At 43.0% G+C, this 22,975-nt stretch overlaps 1 protein-coding gene across 1 annotated transcript in view; it reads right to left on the reverse strand.

Annotated features, from left to right (window-relative positions):
- Positions 1-8,359: 8,359 nt before the first annotated feature.
- Positions 8,360-22,975, reverse strand: part of SHH (sonic hedgehog signaling molecule) — a 30,988-nt gene continuing 16,372 nt past the window's right edge. Inside the window, exon 3 of the mRNA XM_063303379.1 lies at positions 8,360-9,188. Coding sequence (XP_063159449.1) covers positions 8,467-9,188 — 722 coding nt within the window. The 3' untranslated portion in view covers positions 8,360-8,466. The remainder of the gene's footprint in view (positions 9,189-22,975) is intronic.

Genomic DNA, 22,975 nt, shown 5'->3' on the forward strand with positions numbered 1-22,975 from the left:
CTGAGATACTTATAAAACAACACTCCGGGGTTGTGTGTGTGTGTGTGAACATTTGATACTGAGAAACCTAACACCCCACCTCTTATTTCTCCAACAACATTTTCTCTCTGAGGTGGGTTGGGCTGACTAGCTGGCTTCCATGCCTAACGGAGGACTAGAACTCACCTTTTTCTGCTTTGTAGCCGAGCACCTTAGTCCCTACCCCGAACTGGCTCTCTGCATGCAGATTTGTTCTTACAAGGACAAATATTACTGATCTTTCGACAGCCCACTTTCAGGCCTGTTGATAGGAGTAAGTTTTTGGGCTTCTGTAAAATTCACGGCTGTACAGACTAGGGAACCGTTCTTGGAGGTGGATGTACATTGGTATGGGGATATGTAGGTGAACAGGTGCTGAAATTGAGCCAATCGCTTTCACTGCTCAAAGTGTTGCCCATCAGGAATGGGGCTGTATTCATAGCGCCTCTCTATATCTTGCATGGCTGAGCAGGGTTTGTGCAGACACACTCTGAAGCCGCTAGAGGTCACCTCCATTCCACTCATAAAGGACATTCTCAGGTTCTTGTTTGCTTTTAGAAATGTGTGGAAGACCTCCTGGGTTCCACAACAAGCAATTCCCTCCCCTTTTCTGTTTACCATCTACCCCCTGAAGAGAAATACAGTGAACTCAAAAGCTTTCCCCCCTATGCGGTTGGCCTTAGAAAGAGAATGCAGGCTGTTGATTTTGGCAGTTGGACAGGAAGGGGCTACCGAAGGACAACCCAATTGCTTAGATCTCAAGGGCACCTGCCCTGAGGTGTGTGGGGCACACAGGAACCTCTCCCTTGCATTCAGATTTCTGAGGATTGGGCCCTTTGTTTTTAAAAGTCAACTTAGAGATACATTGGGGGGAAATTCTGAAATACAAGATCTAACACTGAATTGAGGATCTTGTTTTTGAGTATTTCAGACTGCAGAAAGATCGAGGGGCTGAAGCTTCCCAAAAAATGGTGGGTTTTTGTTTTTGTTGTTTTGCCAGGGGATACAGGTTAAAATGGGAGGATGGGGTGGGGCAAGCAGAGACCAAAGGAATGGGCCACAAAGAAAGAAGATGGTCCGAATAATAAACATTGTGATTCTCTGACAGGTGCTTCATATTATAGGTTTTTCATACTGCAGGTGGGTAGAGCTTGTTATAGTCCCAGAAATTCCTTGCTCCAAAGTATTGATTGATTATGTGCCATCAAGGCATTGTTGACTCTTAGGGACCACACAGGTTTTCTCCATGACGATCTGTCCCTAACCTGGCCTTTGAGGTCTTCTAACAGTGCACCCATCACCACCATAACTGATTATGTCCACCTTACTGCTGGTCGTCCTCTTCTTCTTTTTCCTTCCACCTTTCCCACCATCAGAGCCTTCTCCAGAGAGCTATGTCTTTGCATAATGTGTCCATAAAGTAGAATAATTTGAGCCTGGCCATTTGTGCCTTGTGAGAACTCTGGGTTGATTTATTTGATGATCCATTTGTCTGTTTTCTTGTCTGTTTACGTTATTCTCAGGAGTCTTCTCCAACACCCAAGTTCAAAAGTGTCAATACTTTTCCTCTCCTCTTCAAAGTCCAACTTTTGCTTCCATAGCGTGTCACGGGGAAGACCATGGCTTGTACTATTCTGATCTTTGTAGGTATAGACACATCACGGCAAGGCCTTTCCAAGGCCTTAATTATAATTCGCATGGATGTTGTTTTGCTTGGACCTCTGAGCTCTGGGGGGTTCTACAAAGGTGTGATTTCAGAACTCTAGTTGGGAAACAGATCTTTCTTTCCTCAGCTGGTTCTTCTGGTGGCTTAACTGTGCCACTTCTCAACCACTGCAGGATGCAGATGGAACCTGCAAAAGAAAAAGAAAAAAGTGCTTGCAGAATGGCTTCAGCTGTTTATGGATTCAACTGCACATCAGCTGCCTTTACTGCAAGGCAGTTTCAGTTATGAAATTCAAACAAAAGCAGCTAGAACCTTATAGAGAACAGTAGAAGAGCATATGCTGGCTGAAGCAAAGGTGGGGTGTCAGCCCTCCTACGCAGTGGATAAAAACTATCTGACTACCCATTGACTTCTGGACAATGGAGCAGCACTTGCAGCTGGAAATGCTGCACAAAAGGGGGATCCAAATGATTAGGAAGCTAGAACAGCATCCACAGAGGAAAACAATAGTGCTGGGGGCTTTTATATGGTAAGGGGAGACCATGAAACAAATGCATAACATCATCCATGTTGTGAAAAGGGGATAGAGGTAATTCTCTCTCAAACACATACACAAAGACAGGTATGGTTGAAATTAGGTTCAGCCATTGATGCTAGATGCAAAGATGCATTGCAAATGCAAATTGTTAGCAGCCCAGAGTCATGTACTTGAGATGGGCAGCCATATACATGAGAAAGAGGAAGATAAGATTCAGGACCATATAAGTGCTTATTTACACCACACAAACTGTGGAATTCTCTGCTGTTGGACAGGAGATGGCCTCAGTGCACCTGTGATGCACATCAAAAGAGGGCTGGTCAAATTCATGGAGGCGAGCTAGTCAGTGGTTACTAATCTTGATGGCCACATAATGTCTCAAAAAGTAAATGCTATTTGCCAGGCATTAACAATAGAAGAAGCCTATGCCCTGCTTGTAAAATTCATGGATCTTCATAGCATTCAAACAGAACTCCACTTAGTTTCTTACACTTTTTATCGCCCACCATCCATGATAACAGCAAAGTAGTTTAAGTGTCAGAGAGAACCCTTCCCACTATTTCCTGATTTTATTGCATCTTTCTCTGAGGTTTCTGCTTCACCCTGCCTGACAGTGAAGCTAGTCCCCATCCAGAGGTTTCCTCAAGCCAAGAGCTTCTGTTCAGCACCCCACTTTGCCAGCCTGCCCCTACTTATGAGTCTGGCCATCATTCAGACACCCCAAATGCCCTGGACAAAGGGGAGGCTGTGGGAGATGGGAGCTGCACATGCCATCCATCTCTGAAATGTGGAGTTGCGATCCCAGAGGCTGGTGACATTCACTGCAAGTAACTCATGAATGCCAATGACTTCCACCAGTGAATTTGCAAATAGGTGGCCTTGAGAGAGATCCATGGAGTTTAAGCAAGAGCTGCTTCAAGTTGACAAAAGTACAATCTGGTATCTTTCAGTGTTGAACCGTCTCCGGTTTGTCCAGCCACCACAGCACCTTTTCCCATCTGGATCCTCTCCATACCGACTGGGGCTTCAAATTCCTCGCCAACCTTGGGTGAGGCTACTCCACAGGATAACCCACACCCACTTTTATCAACAAGATGCCATTTGACATATCCTGCTTAGCCCTTAGAAGTTTGGAAAATGGCACCTGGGAAGATGTTACCACTAGCACGACTGATAATGAGAGAACTTTATGATGCCTGTATGGACCTTATGGAAGGTGTTATCAATCACTCAAGGGTTCCTATAGGTCGCAGCACACACGCCCCTAAATGTACATAGTTTAAACTCAGAGTTTATAACTGCAGATGTATTAACAACATTCCAGTCACAGAGATTTTACAGCCTTAATGATATTGACTCAGCACTAGGGGAACAAGGAAGAGCTTTATTAGGCTCAAAGACCATCACTTTGAACGTAGAATAGTCCCCAGGCAGTTCCCCCTCTTGAAGGTGGATTGTCGGCCCTGAAATTCTTGAAACATACTGGAAGAAGAGGAGCAGAGAGCTACAGAGTGTGCTTAGCCTTCTGTTCATAATTCTTAGCTAGGCTTCCTCTTCAGGATGAATTGTGGAGTGTCCATGAACCCATCTGTCCTTGGTATGAATTTTAGCCCCAGTTGCATTGTTTTAACAAAGCCATGTAGCACCTTGAGACTATGATGTGCTTGGTTTGTTTGCTTTAGCTTCTCATATTGTGTGAAGTATGTGAATGAATTATATCCATTATGGCTATAAACCATGGTTTTAACGTATTATGTCAACTAGTTAAGTAGCTATGCATTTATTAAATCAACAAACTGGTGTAGAACATTGTAGGTATATCCCATAACATAACATTTGTTATGGCAGTTTCCAGCAACTAATTTAGCTAGGTGTAAGGATGTTGGATGGGAGGAAGGAAATCAATAATCTCATATCAAATGATATGACCTTGGTGACAAGAGGTGGGGTGGAAAACGTGTGATCCTTGAGATCCTGCAGCACTGTGGCTCCCAGCATCTCTCACAATTGGCCATTCTGGCCTGGGTTGCTGAGAGTTGTGGTTCAATAGCCTCTGGTCAACTATAGGTAGTCCTTGACTTACGACCATTCGTTTAACAATGGTCCAAAGTTTTGATGGCCTCAGAATGGGTGCTTTATGGCCTGTAAAGCACTTCCAAGTATCGCAAAATGTCACACACAGCCCCACAGTCACATGATTGCATTTCGGGCGCTTGGCAACTAGCCTGCATCTTCAACCTGTTGCAGTGTCCCATGGCCACGTGATTGCATTTTGCAACTTTTTTGCCATTTCCTGGCAAAAAGCACCCATTGGGGAAGCTGGATTTGCTTAACGACTGTTGTAAAAATGGTTGTAAAATCAGGTCTGATCACATGGTGAATCGACTTACAACCACAATGACTTACAATGGAAATTCTCTTCCCAATTGTGGTCGTAAGTCAAGGGCTACCTGTATAGCTCTCTAGCCCCAATTTAATAGATTTCTGCCAGTAGTTCAGAATCTCTGCAAAATACAGTGTAAGCCATGCATGCTAGTCTATGCAGGGCAAATAAAAGAGGCTCTGTAATAGGTAAACTTGGGGGAAATTGCTAGAAGGCATTGAATTAAAAAAAAAAGTTAACTGCAATGAAAATGCATGACCCTGAAGGTGATTACTGGCAGAGAAGGAAGGTGACCCCAATCATGGGGGGTAAAGGAATGGAGAGCAATTTGGCAATCCCATTGAAATCCCAAGCATAGGTAGACTTAGCAATATTGTGGCTTAGGAAAATTCCAGCCACTCAAGACACATTTATCATCTTGTCTGGTGAGGAAGAACCAACTAGTTGCTTAGGTGGGAAAGTCAGTTTAGGTCTTGAGCAAAGCTGCTCTGGGTCTTAAGGCCAGGCCAAGGTTTTTGATGTCTGAAGTACAGCCACAAATGCCATTCTTACTTACCCCCTCTCGTACTCAAGCTCATCTGGTATTTAAATAGGGCCGTTGTGTACCCCAGCATTGGTCTTGAAATGTGTACAAGGGATCCAGGGAAAATTGCATTCCATATATAACCCTCTTATATTTTCTGACTTTTTTTTATTTTCCACACGATAGCATCGCTATGGAGGGAGGGGGAGAAATCTGTAATTGCCACACAAAGCCTTTTTGACTGGTACCACTCGCTAGGAGACATCCATCTGCAAGGACTCAGGCTCTGGACACCTGAAATAGAAAACCCCTCAAGGTCTTCTTCTGTAACATCCAGAGGCATTGAAGCTCCACTCTTTTTTAATGTGCATTTAACGTGCAAGGTCTTCTTCTGTCACAGCAAGAGTAAAATAATCCCAAGGGCTAACAGTTTAAACTTGATAACTTCTCTTTGTTGGGTTTCAGTTTCCAGAACGGTCAATCAGGGATGCTTGTGGGACACTGTTCTACAGCAATGTTCAGAGTCAAAGAGAAAATTCTACCTATAATGTCATCAAGTTGTAGAAAGTCATTGGTCGGCTCACCTGTAATTCATTATCAGCACTACTCCAAATAAATGTCTACTGTTACAATGTTTTGCCAACCAACCAACATATCGTATTTACTGTATATCACACGGTCAAACAGAAAAGGCCCTGTAATGAGTGTTAGATGATAGAGTGAAATTACCATAGATAAATCACTGCTTGTTTTTTCAAAATTATGTTAAACAAATGGATGTCTTGTGATCTTTTTAGATTTACACATTGGTTTTCAGAAGGAATTGTTTCGGAGCATGGGGATTTATTTATAAAGGTCCTGAATAATAAAATTGAGGAAGTAAAGGATCTAAATCCTTTGAAATTGTCTGAATCGAAAGTTTGATTCTGCTGGCTGGGGAATTCTGGGAGTTGAAGTCCACACAGCTTGAAGTTGCCAAGGTTGAGAAATACTGAGGTAGAATATATAGGAAAGTCCTCAACTGTTCCTGAGCTTGCTACTATCACTTATTTCATAATACAGGTAGTCCTCGCTTAACAACCATTTGTTTAGTGATGGTTCAGAGTTATGACGGTGCTGAAAAAACCAACTTGCAAACAGTCCTTACACTTACGATCATTGTAGTGTCCCCACAGTCATGTGGTCACAATTTGGGCTCTTGGAAACCACATTTATGACTGTCACAGCATCCTGTGGTCACATGATTGCCTTTTTTGACCTTCCCGGCTGGCTTCTGGCAAGCAAAACCAATGGGGAACTGCATGATTCACTTAATGACCACAGGTTTTGCTTAACACTCATGGTGCTTTGCTTAATGACTACCGCAAAAAAGGGTCGGATTTACTTAATGACCGCTTCGCTTAGCAACTGAAATTCCGGACCCAATTGTGGTTTTAAGTGAGGACTACCTGTACCTGTAGAGGAAATTATCCCTCCCAGCTTCACCATTGATTGCATCAGTGGAAAGCAATTCAAACAATCATTAAGAGAATTAAGCAAATTTGCTTGCTTCTCAGACAATTTCAAAGTATTTAGATTCTTTAGATCCATCTATGTCCATTGAAGCTGTACTCTTTTTTAATGTGCATAATACTCACAATGCATGGAAAAATGGGTGGGGCTTTGATTACACAGTCGTGGCCGCCATCTTGACTTTTTTGACCCACCCTTATGGACACTGACTTACCTGAGAGGGAAATCAGAGCAGTTTAACAACCCAAGAACCTCAGGCTTCATTTATTAAATTACAAAGGTAATGAGCTAATATGACTGTCCTACTGCTTTCTTTAAAAAATCTTGCTTTAATTTTTCTAAATATGTAACATCCTTACAGCTTTGGCCATATAGCAAAACTTAACAAAATCTGAGATTAGATATTCACATTTTCTATCTGAACACCTTTTAAAAAGAAAAAAAAATGTCATGAAGAAAAGCTTTGTTATTATATACTAACCAGACTGTGCATGGCACATTTTATTTCTATAAAACTATTAAAACTATTACAAAATATTCAAAAATACATTTTAGTAAATTGACAGCAGTTATTTGTCAGTTTATTAATGCAAAACATCCTTTCCCTCCCTGTACAAACTATTCTCCATTCTCACCTTAATAGCCAACCTGTGCGCTTTTTTAAAAAATATTTTCTCATAAATTTCTTCTTGATTTTGAAGATAAAAATAAGGGTTTCTTCCCACCTCCCCACTGAATAAAGGTGAGTAACAGTCTTGAGTTTGAAGCATGTGGATGAAAGCATGCTATTATTTTTATACAAAACAAAATATTTCAGAGGCAATAGAAACAATATAGAAGATGACATTACATTTGATATTATTTAAATTAAAATAATATATTCTCATATCTTACATTATTTAAAAAAAATGAAATGTGACTGTTAAGTATTGATCTCTCTCTCTCTCTCTCTCTCTCTCAAAAAAAAAATGAATTTACAATTCTGTGTATAAAAATATAATTTATGGATTCCCCCCTCCCCCTTTGTTGTGTCTTTTGTTCAGAGACTGGCTGTTGGGAAAGATCAAATCCAGGGGTGTCTGCAGGGTATGGTCAAAAAAGTCAAGATGGAAGCCATGAGGGTGTGATCAAAGCTCCATCTAGGCTTTTTGTGCATCGCATGTGCAAGTGTGATGCACGTTAAAAATAGGCGGAGCTTTGGTCACACCCTCATGACCGCCATCTTGACTTGCTTTGACTACCCATTGCAGACACCCCTGAGCAAATCCATGGATAGTGGGAAGGAGAGGCATTTCACTTTCCAAAAGTCTGGACATACATGATACATAGAAAAATAGAACTCTGTGCAGTTTTGCTAGGCCACGCAAAATAATTTGCTTTTCCCTGTGAGTGTACAATTCACATGATAATAAATTATCAAAGAAACTATTTAAGGCTCTTGAAGTTGGGTTCATATTCCTTAAAACATCTATTTCAAAATACCAAACAAATAAATATCCAGGAGATGAGGACAACGAAACAGACAAAAAAATATAAATCAAATAAAAATATAATATATATATATTTATATTTATATTTATAAACTAAAACAAAAACTTCCTGGGTTCTTCCTGTTCCTTGAAGTCTACTTTGGACTGTCCTACTATTATTGTTTAAATGTCTGTCTGTCTGTCTGTCTGTCTGTCTCTTTCCTTCCTTCCTTCCTTCCTTTCCTTCCTTCCTTCCTTCCTTCCTTCCTTCTTTCTTCTTCATCTTAGTTCCCCCTGCCCCATTGGTATTATTTTAATCTTCAGATGGGTATAAGTAGAGCTCACCAGCTGTCACTCTCAGCTGGCCATGCCCAATGGGTGCATCGTCTCAGAATCCAAAATCCAGCGGCCAATGTGGTAGAGGAAGCGGGAGTACCAGTGGACGCCAGCCAAAGAGGAACCCTCTTCAGATGCAGCAGCTGGAAAGAGGAGAGGAGAGGAGAGACCCTCAGGATTCAGCATTGCCAGGAGCGCATGAGCAATGCGGAAAGGCGCAAACGCCCAGTGGGCCCAGCTGTGTTCCTCAATGACAGCGTAGCAGGAAGCCAGCACCTGGTTGATGAGAATAGTGCCCTGAGCGGTGAGTGGGGCATAAGCCCCCGAGGCGTCCTCCTGCAGGGACACGCTGTGCACTGCCGCTTGTAACAGCGTCTGGCCCCCATGGCCCAGCACGTAGACCTGTTGTCCAGGCTGCACGCGGCTGGCAAAGACAGGCTGGGCTTGGGCTTGGGCATGGGAATGGTTCTGCGGCGGGGCCACAAACAGCAGGTGGGCAGCGGTGAGCAAGAGGCGGGCCTGGGGTCTTCGGGTCTCAATCACATAGAAGAGTTTGTGAACAGGCGGGTCCTCTCGGTCCAGGAAGGCTAGGAATTCGCTGTAGAACAGCTGTCCGTGCCCATCTGCTGCCAGCACTCGGTCACCAGGACGAAGGTCTTTCACCAGCTTTGTGCCTCCTCCTTCCAAATTCACCCAGGCGGATCCAGGGAAGCAGCCCCCCGATTTGGCAGCCACTGAGTTTTCTGAGTGAAGGAGACAGGAAATAACATTAGAGGAGAGCCAAGAAGGGGATAAGGAAAAACCTAGTTAGGCAGTAATCAGTCTTCTAATAGCAGAAACAAAGAATGTGAAATTATGGTGAGGACACCAGGCCCCATATCTTACTGACTTTTTCCTCACATGAGCCTCTATATCATATTATCTGACATTACATCCTCTTCTGGTTGCCTTCTCTGTGGTTGCCTTCCATTCTGTCGGTCTGTCTGTCTACCTATTGAACTGATTTATATAGCCATCCATCTTGCAATTGTACAATCAGGTGACATCATATATTGTGCAGACAGTGATGAAAAATGAATCTGGCATAAGCTATTCCTCTCCATTTTTGATGCATGGAAGCCTTTTGCCTGAAGCCCGTTTCAACCATCGTTTGGCAGTTCTTTCTCCACTCAGGAGTGTTCCCAGCTTTTTTGCGGGGTGGGGGTGTTGTCTTTTGCATTGGGGAAAGTTTCAATTCTCAGAATGAAACTGGTTCACTTTCTTCTACTGAATAGGAAGGGAACTCATTTTCTCATCAGAAGGCTGATAAAGATGAATGTATCAAGGGTCACACGCTTCTGGTTCCAAGCCGAATCATTACCAGGTGTTTTTTAAAAAAAACTTCTTAAACAGACAAATGTTCTATGAACGCACTTGTGTGTGAATGTGAAAGCATGACTATCCACACGTGAAACTGTACCCTACCCCAGGGGTTTCTCAGCCAGGGTTCCGTGGCACCCTAGGGTTCCACGAAAGGTCGTTAGGGGTTCCCTGGGAGATCATGGTTTATTTTAAAAATTATTTCAAATTTGGGCAACTTCACATTAAAGAGGTAAGTTTCATTCTTTATTTTTGGTTTAAGAACACTATTAATGCATATAGACAGGCCTACCGATGAAACAAATATAATAATTTTATAACTTCTGGCCTCTATTTGAGCCTGAGTGTGCAGGGGTTCCCTGAGGCCTGGAAAATATCTCAAGGGTTCCTCCAGGGTCAAAAGGCTGAGAAAGGCTGCCCTACACACTGGATCACACCAGAAGAACCATCCTTAGCAGAAATAGGTCAGCATTACTCCCATGAAAATTCTGTTCTTGAAAGTTGCTGAGCTGGTCAGGGCCAGGACAGGTCTGCTGAAAACATCCACAACTATCATAGCCCTTTTCTTCAGCCTAACATTAATTCATATGAAAATTCAGCTTGGGAGAAGGCCTTCGTCTCCCGTCTAAGTTTGGGTCTCTCTCCATGCCCTGCTTTGCTTAGTTTAGCGTCACAGGCCCTGATACACATTTCTCCAGCAAGATACCAATACTTTCTCTAGCAATGGTGCCAGAGAATTTAGGAACAACTGGAATTCTCCAACCTTCTTCTGGGAAGAGTCCTCTAATTCCCAGCTTTCAATTCAGAGCAAGGGAGGTAGGAGATAAAAACAAAGCATTAGAGAGAAAGATGATCGACAGACAGACAGACAGACATGTGCAATGGCAAATTAGTAAATTAGTAAAAGATTGACTGTTTATCCATTATTTTCTATCCTGGAAACAGCCTTATACAAAACTGATTTTTGATCGAGGGTAGAACTGCTATTGATGGATTGACTGACTGCTGATTACCAGACAGCCATACAAAAACTGGCCATATTTTTGTGGTGGGTGCTTGTGTTCCAGAAGCAGAAATCTGTCCCAATGAGGAGAACAAAACGGAGCACAATTTTTTATTTTAAAAAACGTGTAAGGAATTAAAAAAAAAAAAGAATCTGAGGAATGTATAGCTAAAAACATGAAGAGAACAATAAAAAATTTTTAAAAATATTCTCGAGACAGAAAACCAGCCAGGAAAGCTGTTGGGCCATTAGTTGACAAAGGGATACGGAGAAAGAGGAAGTGGATAAATCCTTTGCCTCTGTCTTTACTACGGAAGATATACTATAGGACAGGTACCTGATTTTTTTTACTGACTTCTCAGGGAGAAAACTGGAATAACTAAAGCAAACTGAGGTAACAACGGAAGATATTCTAGGACATCTTGAGAGATGATGCTGTAACACAGTGTTTCTCATGCTGACTGGGGAATTCTGGGAATTGAAGCCCAAACATCTTAAAGTTGCCAAGGTTGAGAAGCACAGCTGTAACAGATCACTGAGTCCTGATGGCATCCATCCAAGACTTCTTCAAAAAGAAGAGAAATTGCTGTAATTTGTCACTCAAATCAGGCTCAGTGCCAGAGGATTGGAAGGTAGCCAGTATGATCTAAAAAGGGACCCAGAGGAGATCCAGGAAATTATAGGCAGGTTCCAGACAAATTGGTAGAACAAGTAATCCAAGCAAAAATGACTAAGCACACAGAGGAACAAGCTTGGCTGGAAGGAAATCAGCATGGGGTCCACCAAGGTAACTCCTGGAGATTTTTGAGAGAGTTGGCAGGCCCATGGATGGAAGTGACCGTGTTAACAGTATGCTTGGATTTCCAAAAAGCCTTTGGAAAATCTGCTCATCAAAAGTTCCTGAGAAAGCTTCTCAACTATGGGATAACAGGATTTGGCCTTCTACGGATCGCTAATGGGGATAAAAAACAGAAAGCTATGAGTAGGAATAAATGGACTTTTTTTTCTAACGGAGGGAAATAAGATGTGGAGTCACTCAAGGGTAAGTGTTAGGACTAGGTATAAGTTGTTCGAAAACTTAGGGTAAGAAGTGAACGGGCCAAGTCAGGAGATGGCACTGAAATAGTCTGAAATTAACCAAGAAAAAGATATTGGGTCACAGTGGATAGCTCAAGATAGCAACTCAGTATGCAGTGTTATTTCTACCTCTGGAGTATGTATGTGGTTCTGAGAGCCACAGTTGAAAAATATATATAATAGGGCTAAAAAAAAAAGGACACAACAGGGTAACCAAAATGATTGGGAGGCTCAAACACCTTCCCTGTGAGAAAAGGCTAAAATATTGGGGACTCTTTGGTTTAGGAGGACATGACTGAAGTGCATACAGTCATGCATGGCGTGGAGACAGTGGACTAGGAGAAGTTCTTAAAGGTCTTCCTCACTCCAGATGCTGAGACCAGGGCCACCCAAGGAAGCTGATTACAAGGGGGTTTAAAACAGACAGAGGGAAGTACTTCTTCCAACTGCAGGTAATTAACCTGTAGAATTCACTACCACAAGTTATGAGAATGGCTGCTGTGGATGACTTTAAAACAGAAAGGGTATAAATACATGGAGAATAATCCCATCATCATGAAGACCCAGTGTCACTTCTGGGTTGTGGTCACTAAGCCACAAAATATCAATTGTAGAGCGACAATGGTGGGAGAGGTCGCTATCTCTGCCTGTGAGGACCTCAGAGGCATCTGGCTGGTCACTGTGAGGAGCAATCCATCAGGACTGCTCTTATGCTATTACAGTACAGGTAGTCCTTGACTTACGACCATAGTTGGGACCGGAACTCCCATCACTAAGTGCGGCGGCTGTTAAGTGAGTCATGCCCGATTTTATGACCATTTTGCCACTGTTGTTAAGTGAATCACATGGTCATTAAGTGAATCCGGCTTCCCCCATTGACTTTGCTTGTTGGCAGCTGGCTGGGAAGATCGCAAATGGCAACCACGATACCCGGGATGCTTCAACCATTGTAAATACATGCCAGTTGCCAAGTGCCTGAATTTTGATCACGTGACCATGGGGATGCTGCAACAGTCGTAAGTGCATGGACCTGTCAGAACTCATTTTTCCCAGCACGGTCATAACTTTGAACAGTTGCTAAACAAATGGTCATAAGTCAAGGACTACCTGTATTACATTCCTGTGATCACCACAGAGATGTCCCCATTTCAAGAAGCTTGGATATAAATTGACGGTTAGCTTAACCAAGACTTCTGCTACTGTGCACCTCTCTCCTGGTTAATCCTGTGTGAAAGGGGAGTTGCTCATGGAAATTACAATCTGCTGCTGGCTCACTTCCAGGTTTGCTCCTAGATTTCTCCTCTTGTAATTATCATTATCATTATCATACATTCTTCCGTGGAAAGGGAAAACCCAGGGTTTAATCTGAGTAAGAATCAGCTCAGAAGCTTGTTTTTAAATGCCAGAGAAATAATTAAAACTAGAAGGGAGTGCTCTGAATGAGCCTAGAATATCTTGCAGCCCAAGATGCTGACTGTAGGTACCCTTCAAAGAGGAACTGGACTTCGGCTCCCAGAATTCCCAGTCCAGCCGATCTAGAAGGGGCCAGGCAGGGAAAAGCCAGTGCCTTTTAGCACACAACTGCAGACCAACGTTCAGCTGCTGTTCAACTGCAGGAGACCTGGCTGTGACCACGCTAGCAATTCGTAGCTGCTGCACCTGCTGCTTTTTGCCTTGATCTACTCTCCATTTCCTTACCAGCTTTCATCAGTGATATATGAAAAGACAGAGCACCGAGTCCCAATATGCCGACACAGGATGAAATAGCTGCCGTCTACTGCCCCACCGTGCACCTAAAGTCAGGAGGCCAGCTTCCAGATTCAAGGGTGCAACGTTGAGCTCTGAAGCTACTTTTTAAAGATTAAATGCTGGGAAAATCCCTAACTCCTGGCAACGGTGCTGGGCTAAAGCATATGTGCATGATAAAAATGCCAGATGAGTAGCAAAACATGCCTGCTGCTTCTGAGGGCAGGCTAGGAGGCTTTGAAATTTAATCTGCCTCCCCCCCTTGCATATTTGTACACCTGCTTCCTTACTTATGAAGTTAGCACGCATCACAGTAGAATTAAAACGGAATCAAAGAGGGATGGGGAACGTGCTAATGTCTCCTCAGCTGCCCAGATGCTGCTCATTAGTAATTACAACATGCCACAACTTTTCCAAGTTGGAGCATTTGATACCCCCTTGGCCGGGCTGCCAGCTTAAGGTGCAATGGGGGCAGAGACAGGCTGGGATCAGCCCACTGCCCTTGGGGGTTTAGGAGTCCCTTATCAGTGAATTAAAAGTGACAGGCCATGATGGACCGATCAAACTAGCAAAAACAGAAAAAAAAAAACCCAACCTAAACAGTTTCCAGATTTTTAAAGCATCAACTTTCATTAAAAAGAAGGGAGGGGGAGATTAATTAATTAAAAATGTGGGGGTGACGTAGAATATTGAACACCTGGTGAGGATCAAATATGTTGGATCCCCGAATTCCCAGGCTGTAGTAATCACTCTCAAAAGGAATTCTGGGAGTTATAGTTGCACATCTGGAAGGGGTCAGGTTTGGGAAGAGTGGTTTAAATTTCTATGATATAAGGACAGTTCTTTTTAAATGCACACAATTATAGCTACTTGTAATTAATATTCTCTTTAGCAGTACAATCCTGTCTCTGCTACTCCAGTGTTTCTCAACCTTGGCAACTTTAAGCTGTGTGGACTGCAACTCCCAGCCATGCTGACTGGGGAATTCTGGGAGTTGAAGTGCACACAGCTTGAAGTTGCCAAGGTTGAGAAACACTGGTCTACTCATTTCAGTCAGATGGTAAGTAGGCAAAATTCTGCAATCCAAATAACGAAAATTTCCTAATATAACACCTTTACCCGTTATCAGCTTAGCATTCACACAAACATTGTCACAAACAGGAGACGGATAACGTTGAAGCCTGTGCCAGAGAGAAAGCAAAATAAGCTGAATTTGGTCTATCAGCATGATGGTGCTTAGAGCACCCATGTTTGGAGAGCAAACTGTTTCAGTGCTAAAAGCAAATTCTTGTTCACTGACTCAGAATGAAACAGCTCTGGTGTCACCCAGAATAATGCTGCAAAAATCTAATGGATAGTTGCTTAAGATTGGTAATGCAATTTCCTGATTATACAAGGCCAGAAACTAAACAAATAAGTTTTTTTCAAATAGTCTTAACTTACTGTTGTAAACAAAACAAAGGTATCTGCCCATTTTTATGTTAAAGGATAACTGCAAGAACCAGACCCAACGAATGCCCGATACCAGTGCCAGCATATTTAGGGAACTTGGAAATCACGTCTAATCACCTGCCTGGTGTGGAATCCACTACAATACCAAACTGGGTCAGCAGTGTCTCATGAACACAACTACTGTAAGTTGGGTTACAGTCTCCCTTGGATCTCTCTGGTTGATGGTCCTGTTCGAATGATCTGCCATCAGCAACAACTTGGACCAGCCTTGCAAACAGCCACTGAACTCTGGGGCTATGCATGTTCAGGCAAGTCTTTTGCAAAAAGGAAGACCCATACCGATCTGCCATTCTTTGTGGCCAAAAGATAGCTCATGGAGCACCCTTCAACCACCCCTTGCGAATTCAGCAGGCTTCTAGTTCTATCCAACTTCTTTCAGAAGCTTTACCCAATCAGCCAATTTAAGGCAAATGCACTGGTTCCTATCTACCAACAATGATTTCACTGCATCACAAGTGAACCTGCATGGAGAGGTGATAAAACAACGGTTCAGCAGTGCTCCAGGGAGGCACACTTGCCCCAGAACAAGTCAACCCAAAGCCCAACTTCTGCCTAAGGAGTCAAGTCCATTGTTTGAGGTCAAGGCAAAGAACTCTGGGCAACTTTTGCTCATATGAGGCAAAGGCAGCATTTAACTACAGAGCTGTGCATCTCTGTGGCCATGGAAACCTGGTTACTATGGAAACACTGTTGCTAGGGTGAAAGGAGAATGTGCATCCTCAAATATGCTTCACTTCAGACAAAAACTGTAGTCCTGCCCATGGCTTCCCATTACTCAGTACATTTTTAATTTATTATTGGCCTAGTTTTCCAACATATGAACTGAAAGGAGGTTATAAACTTCTAAAAAGTGTCCCAAACATTTCTTCTCAAACATAGTTAAAGTGACAGCCTCTTAACTTCAAACTCTTGGTCTTCCCCCTATATTTTCCATCATGCTGTTGAAATATTCACAATAAATCTATCTATCTGTCTATCTTACAATCTGCATTGTGGATGAGGCAGGCAACTTGCATACCAATCAGGCCTGATCCAATATCTGAATCCACATCCACACCAAACAATTCAGAGGGGATTAAATAAAAATAAAATTTGTGAGCTAGAAGTACTATTTATAAAAGGGCTGCCATGTTTACCACCATTTTAACTGCTCGGCTGATCTTCCAGAAGTTGCAAGAGAAAAGAGCAGATGGGGTTTTTTTTCCTTGGGAGGGGATTTCCATAGTGTGGTTATGTTTCTCTAGAGCAGTGTTTCTCAACCTTGGCAACTTTAAGATGTCTGGACTTCAACTCCCAGAATTCCCCAGCCTGAGGAATTCTGGGAGTTGAAGTCCAGACATCTTAAAGTATGTTGTGCATTGGGCCAAATACACATAAATATACTTCATTTCCTTGCACCAAGAAATGTACAAATCCCATCCTTCTATGGTACCACCATGCAGCTTTTCACTGGAGCCTTTCTTGCATGTTCAAGGACTGTCAACTGGACCTACCTCACAGGATTGTTGTCAAGATAAAATGGGTAGTGCAGGAGGATCCTGTAAGTTGCCACAAGCAAGATGGAATATAAATGTAATTAAATAGATGCTTCCAACTATGTAACTAAATCTTCTTACATGATGCATGGAACTAAGGTCTTCTGTGTGAAAATCTGGAGGTTTTTTCCCACCAGAAAAGACAAAAACGGATAATGAAGAAGCAAAGCCATTTTTTCCCCTCTCAGAACGGTTGGTGGGACTCATTTCCTTTCCCCAGATACCTCCTTAAATATCAGTGTAATTAATATGCCAACTTTCTTGGACATATTTAGTGTACAAAACTCTTTAATACCTTTTCCAAAGAGTGGAACATAATGGGTGGAACCCTAACTCACCCCAGGAAATTAAACATCAGAGCTCAGACAAGAAATGCTTTTCAAGCTCAAACAAGGAGCACTTTTCAAATGCACATTAAAATTTGATGTTTTCTTTCTTGCCTGAATACGTATTTACTTCAAAACCCTTTGAGGACTTCTTGTGCTCACCAAAGGCAGAACAGCTAGCTGTGGAATGCTACTGTGACAGATAATAACAAACTTGTAGGAGGCACTTAATTTTTATGTGCACAGAACCTTACCAAGGTCTAGAAGAGCTGGCCTGATTACTGTAACATCATTAATAATATCACGTTGTTATTTATTAATATAACCATTTGAATATTGTTGTTGTTGTTGACCTGATGTCAACAGTGATGATAATGATGATGATGAAGATGATGGTGATTGTGTAACAGCCATCTCAATCTGCTACAGAAACTTCATCTCCATATTCCAGGCTAGGAGATAGAGAAGTTGAGGTCCAGCAGACCGGATTGATAAATGCTGGTACCCCAAGGCAGTTTGATCATATGTTCATATGGTCTCCTATGTCCTGTAAATCAAATATAAACCTTGGGCATGGATGCTGCTGTGAGAATGGTTAAATCCCAGAGTTGGATGGAACTGTGTAGGGCACTGATGTTCGGTGCAGAAATCCGTATTACAGGATCCCAATGCTTGTCTTTCCAGCCTTCGCTTGAACATCTCCAGCAAAATGGAGCTCACCATCCCCCTGGGTGATGACTGCTCTTACTACGATAGATGGGTTTTTGAAATATTCATTTGGAATCTGCCTTCCTGTAATTTGGATCCATTACTCAAGGATCTAAGAAACGGGTCCTCCTAAATAGCGCACCCTTCATTGATGCACTATTTTGGTGTACCTCATACAGCTGATGGGCTATCTCATCTCTCCAACTTAGGCACAACAGAAAGACACATTGATTCCTTATATTCCATAGGGCACACACTTTTTTTGTTTGTTTGCTTGGCAGTGTTTCTACTGGAGAGCAGGAATGTGTACTCGTTTTCTGGCCAAGGGCCACTCTTGACCTTTGACTCTCATATTGACCTTCAGCAAGTCTGTGTCTCCAGAACAAAGTGCACCATGCTGGGAGAAACATGAAATGTGATTTAATTTTACATTTAAACTCAGTCAGTTAAATGCTGTTAATATAACACCCTCCTGTATTTAACCATTTCCTTGGCCCCACATTAAAGGTAACTGTGCAGAAACAATTGTTGGAGAGCTCTGGAGCCCACACCTTTTGGCAGGGCGGTGGGCCTCAGGTCTCAAATTCTGCCCGTCTTACATTGAGCAAGCAAGGACGCATGAGGGAAGGCACGAGAACGGGGTGACCAGCTCTCAGGGTTTTGCACCTAGGTTCAGTCCTTGCCAGCTGCAGTTGAAAGGCGTTTGGACAACTGCTGCCAGTCAGATGATAGGAAACTAGAGGGATCAAAGATCTGCTCTGGAATAAGGTATTGGAGCAAGTTTGGAGCCAAAAGCTTCCTTCCTGCCCCAACAAGCCTGGGGTGGCTGAAAGGCCTTCTAGGGAAAAGGTTGCATTTCCAGCTTCAAAGGGATCAGCTGACTCACACACCCACTCTGCTTGTCAGTTGACTCCACAAGCGATTGGCACAGGCTCGCTCTTAACAAAAACTCTGGTTGCTAGACCAGCTTGTTAATCTGAGTGGCCACTCAGGCTCTTTAGCATCAGTCTGAATCTGGCCATGATTTCAGCTTCTGGTCCTTCCCTTCTCATTACCTCTCAGTCAAGACAGCGCTCCCCTTAGAACCACACCTGATGGCTTTCATTGGAAACCCGTTTGCCTTGTGAGCCTGCAGCCTACATGGGTTTGGAAACTCTCCTGTGATTTTTAGTTTGCAATCTGCCCCAAGATCAAAAGCCTGATGAATAAGCAAAACCTCCTCTCACAATGTGCTCTTCTTGGCTTAGTGGTTCACAATTGTTTGCTCTTATGTCATCCCTGACTTTGATGTTTTGCCCATGCAAAGGTGGCTTGTCAGCCCAACCCACCTGCACTCTGGTCCTCACCAAAACCTCACAAGGATCCTAGTCAGGAAATTTAAAATATTAGAAAGAGGGCAATGATCGTTGCCAGTCAAGCTGCAGCTAATCCAAAACTCTGCTGGGGGAATATCATTTCTGCTCTCAGACCCGATGGACTGTGATTTGCTGAATGGGTTCACATTTTGCACCAAGGTGTGGTTTGTTTAACCCTAGTTTGTTGACTCACTCACAACTGTGCTAAGCCATAAATCGTGACTGGCAAACCATAATTAGCTGGCCTCACACAACATGCTAAGCAAAAAGCAAGCAAACCACATTGTGGCTTAGTGTGACATGTGACCCTAAATCTTTATCTCAATATAGAAAGCCTTGACTGCTTTACTCTTTAAAAGAGCTCATGGTGCCTGTGCCGATCTCTTTACTCAATATATCTACAAAGACAACGTGGCTCTCTTCATAACTGTCATGTGAGGATATATATAATACAGAGAGAGACAGAGGCAGTACAGTACTGTCTTCCCCTCTATATCATCCCAGGGCAATATATAGCCTAAAATTGTCCTTTTTTTCATTATTCTGTTTATTCAGACTTGTATTTTTAAGTCATCAGAATATAAGACAAGTACAGCTGTATCAGATCAAAGACCAGCCTCGTCCCAGAGATTCCTGCAGATGTTCCTGGGAACAGGGCTGCAACTGGGGGGAGGGGGAAGGGGGCATGTGCCCGGGCACCACGCTGGGGGTTGCCAAAATGAGCACTGGGGCGGTGCCAAAACAGGCACAGAATTCATGTTTGCCCCGGGTGACACAGACCCTAGTTGTGGGCCTGCTGGGAAGGATACAAACAGGCCATGACATGTGCACAAAAATCCCTCTTCAGTGAGACACTGCAAGGATTTCTCTTGGGTAGCAATTCATCTGCTTTCAGTTCAGCTTCTCAGATGGTCAAGCTGATTTGTGGCGTTATAAATAAGATGGAAAAAAATGATGCTTTAAGTTGCAGGGTGAGTGTGTAAGAATCAATGCTGCTCTCTCTTTGGAAATGGGTCCAGAGGAGTGGCCAAAAAAAGGACAGAGGCCACTGCTTCTGATCCTTAAAATGATCGCACCTAAGGTCCATTTCACAAAATGTATACTGGTGTATATGGGACATGTGTCCTGCATGAATGCAGCAGACTTGTACTCCAGAAACACAGGCATTGTCAGACAGGTCCATTCCAGGGATCCAAAGGAATATAATTTGTATAAAGAGAAGATACCCCCACCCCGGCACCTCTAATGTTAGAACCCCAAAGGGACATCCAATGAAGCTGAATTCAGATGGACAAAACAGATTCAGATGAACAAAACAAAGTAATTCTTCATACAAGGCAGAGTCAGCCTGTGGGTTCATGGTCTCACAATGCAGTGATGGCCAGAAACACAGATGGTTTTAAATGAGGATTAGACTAATTCATGGAAGAAAATAAGGCTATGTATCAGTTCCAAGAAGAGGTGACTTAAAATACCAGTTTCTGGGTGAGTTAACTGTAGCGAAAGCCTGTTGTTCTCATAATCTGTGTGCATCCTAAAACACTTTGACTTCGTGGTGAGCAGTTTGCTTGAGTTTGCTTAGGGTCTTTTGAGACAGGACCAGCAACCTGCAGCACTTTAGATATTGTTCAACCACAATGTGTGACACTTCAAGGAAGAATGACCAGGGGTGACAGATCCTGGGAGATGGAATTCAATATCTTGCATAGCCCCAGAGGTCAGCTAATCCTGCTTTATAATGTGTAGTATAATTGCCCTGATAGCAACATCTGCAGGCTGTGGGTGCGTGTGTCAAAAACAGCACAATGGCGGACAGGGCATTGCAATACAAGCCCTGCCCTTTTTGCACCTTTGAAAGGGATAAGGCATGCCTGATGATGTCCTGTCTGCCATCTTGCTGATTTCGACAGCCCCACCCACCCAATGCATGAACGCACTGGCCCTAGAGTAGCACAGAACTGTTAACATTTATCTATAATATACACTAGGATTAACACCAGATGAACCATCAAACAGCACAATACACCCTAATCAAGGAACTACTAACTCAGGCAATCAACCAAGCAGCAAACAACAGCCCAATCAGATAACTCCCAAGGAGAGAACAACACCCCCACCAACACAAGCAGGGCAAGGCATGGTCTATAAACTGAGAGCAAGGCCCACTCCCTCTTCGCCCTGAAGATGTTGCCTAGTCTGGCAATGAAACGTCTGCAAGAAAACAACACGGCTCAGAGAGCACCAGGGACTCCACAGTTCAACCCTGAGCTACAAATACTCGCTTCGATTGTTATCTAAAAAAATCTAATCCTGCATATGTTTGCTTACATGTAAATTCTTACTGTGTTCTGTGAGGATTTTAAATCTGTAAAGTATTTCAGCCTTTCTTGCCCATCTTGCTAACTATATCTATAATCCTGTCTATATTTCCTTTAGAGTAAGCCTCACTGAACTCAGCAGGGCTTACTTATGAATAGACACAGAGGCTCAGTTAGACTCAAGGGTAATTTAAAACAAGATTATTCTGCCTTCTCTGGGAAACTCTTTCCTAACCCAATAGTGAGGTCGATCAAAAAGACAAGTGGAAGAAATAGGACTTGTTCATTGGTATCCAGCATGTCCATTTGTCTTCTGCCCAGGATGTAGGTGACTCCTACTTGGTATGTTTTTCAGCAGGCATAAAGAGGTAGATGTGTTTTCGAAAGATGTTTTATGATCCTATTGATTTTACTCCTGTTATTTACATGGTTTTACTGACAGCTAAATGGTGCTGTAATGGCTTTATGGCTTAGTTGGGTTTAAATGATATAGTTGTTTTTATGGCCGTCACTGATCCTAATGGTTGCGTACTATGATTGGGGTGCAAAGAGGGATTGGGTAAGGCTTAATTCAGATAAGGTGGACTCTATTTGTCGGAAAGCATGCCAGTCTAGGATGGAAGGACAGCCTGTTCCAGAGAAAGTTGGAGGAGATTCTGAGCTTGGGAGTGTTTTTAGATTCAGCACTGGTCCTGGCAATCCAACAACTGCTTGTGGCCACCAATATCTTTGCTCAAGAGTCCTTCTGTGCCACCAGCTGCACCCTATTGGGCAAGGTAAATTTCTTCACAGAAATTCATACCTCCTTTAGAGTACTAGCTACCTGACCTGACCTGCAAAACCTTCACCAGCCACTAGATGGCAGCAAAGAAGGTTTCTATATTTATTTGCTGCCATCTGGTGGTCATCTGGCCCAAATCTGGTACAGGTAGTCCTTGATTTACAACCATTCATTCAGTGACCATTCGAAGTTACAAGGGCATGAAAAAAGTGACTTACAACTGGTCCTTGCGCTTATGACTGTTGCATTGTCCCCACAGTCACATGATCAAAATTCAGGAACTTGGCAGCTGGCTCACACTTACGACTGTTGCAGCATCCCTGGGTCACATGGTCGCCATTTGCGACCTTCCCAACCAGCTTCTGACTAGCAAACTCGATGGGGAAACCACGATTCGCTTAATGACCACCACAAAAATGTCGTAACATCAGGTGCAGTCACATGATGCCTCACTTCCCGACCACACCACTTAACAATGAATTTTCCAGTCCCTATTATGGTCATGTTGAGGACTACCTGTATATCTCACCGCCAAGAGACAGGCTGAACATAAACTGTAGAGAGCCTTTTCCGCAGTAGCATCCTAAGTTAGAAACTGCTCCCAAGAGGATCAGATTGGTTCCATCCCCACTAAGTTTTAGACTTGCAGAAAAAACACAACTCAACTCAGATTAACAAATTTGCTTTGTTCACTTAATATGATGTACCAAAAAACATAAACCATGTTATATTACGGCTTAACACGATGGCCTCTCATTCATACACTATGCTCAGACAATGACTGGGGTTTCCACAACACACTGAAACTCA

This window comes from Candoia aspera, chromosome 4, assembly GCF_035149785.1.
Source record: "Candoia aspera isolate rCanAsp1 chromosome 4, rCanAsp1.hap2, whole genome shotgun sequence".
Lineage (NCBI taxonomy): Eukaryota > Metazoa > Chordata > Lepidosauria > Squamata > Boidae > Candoia > Candoia aspera.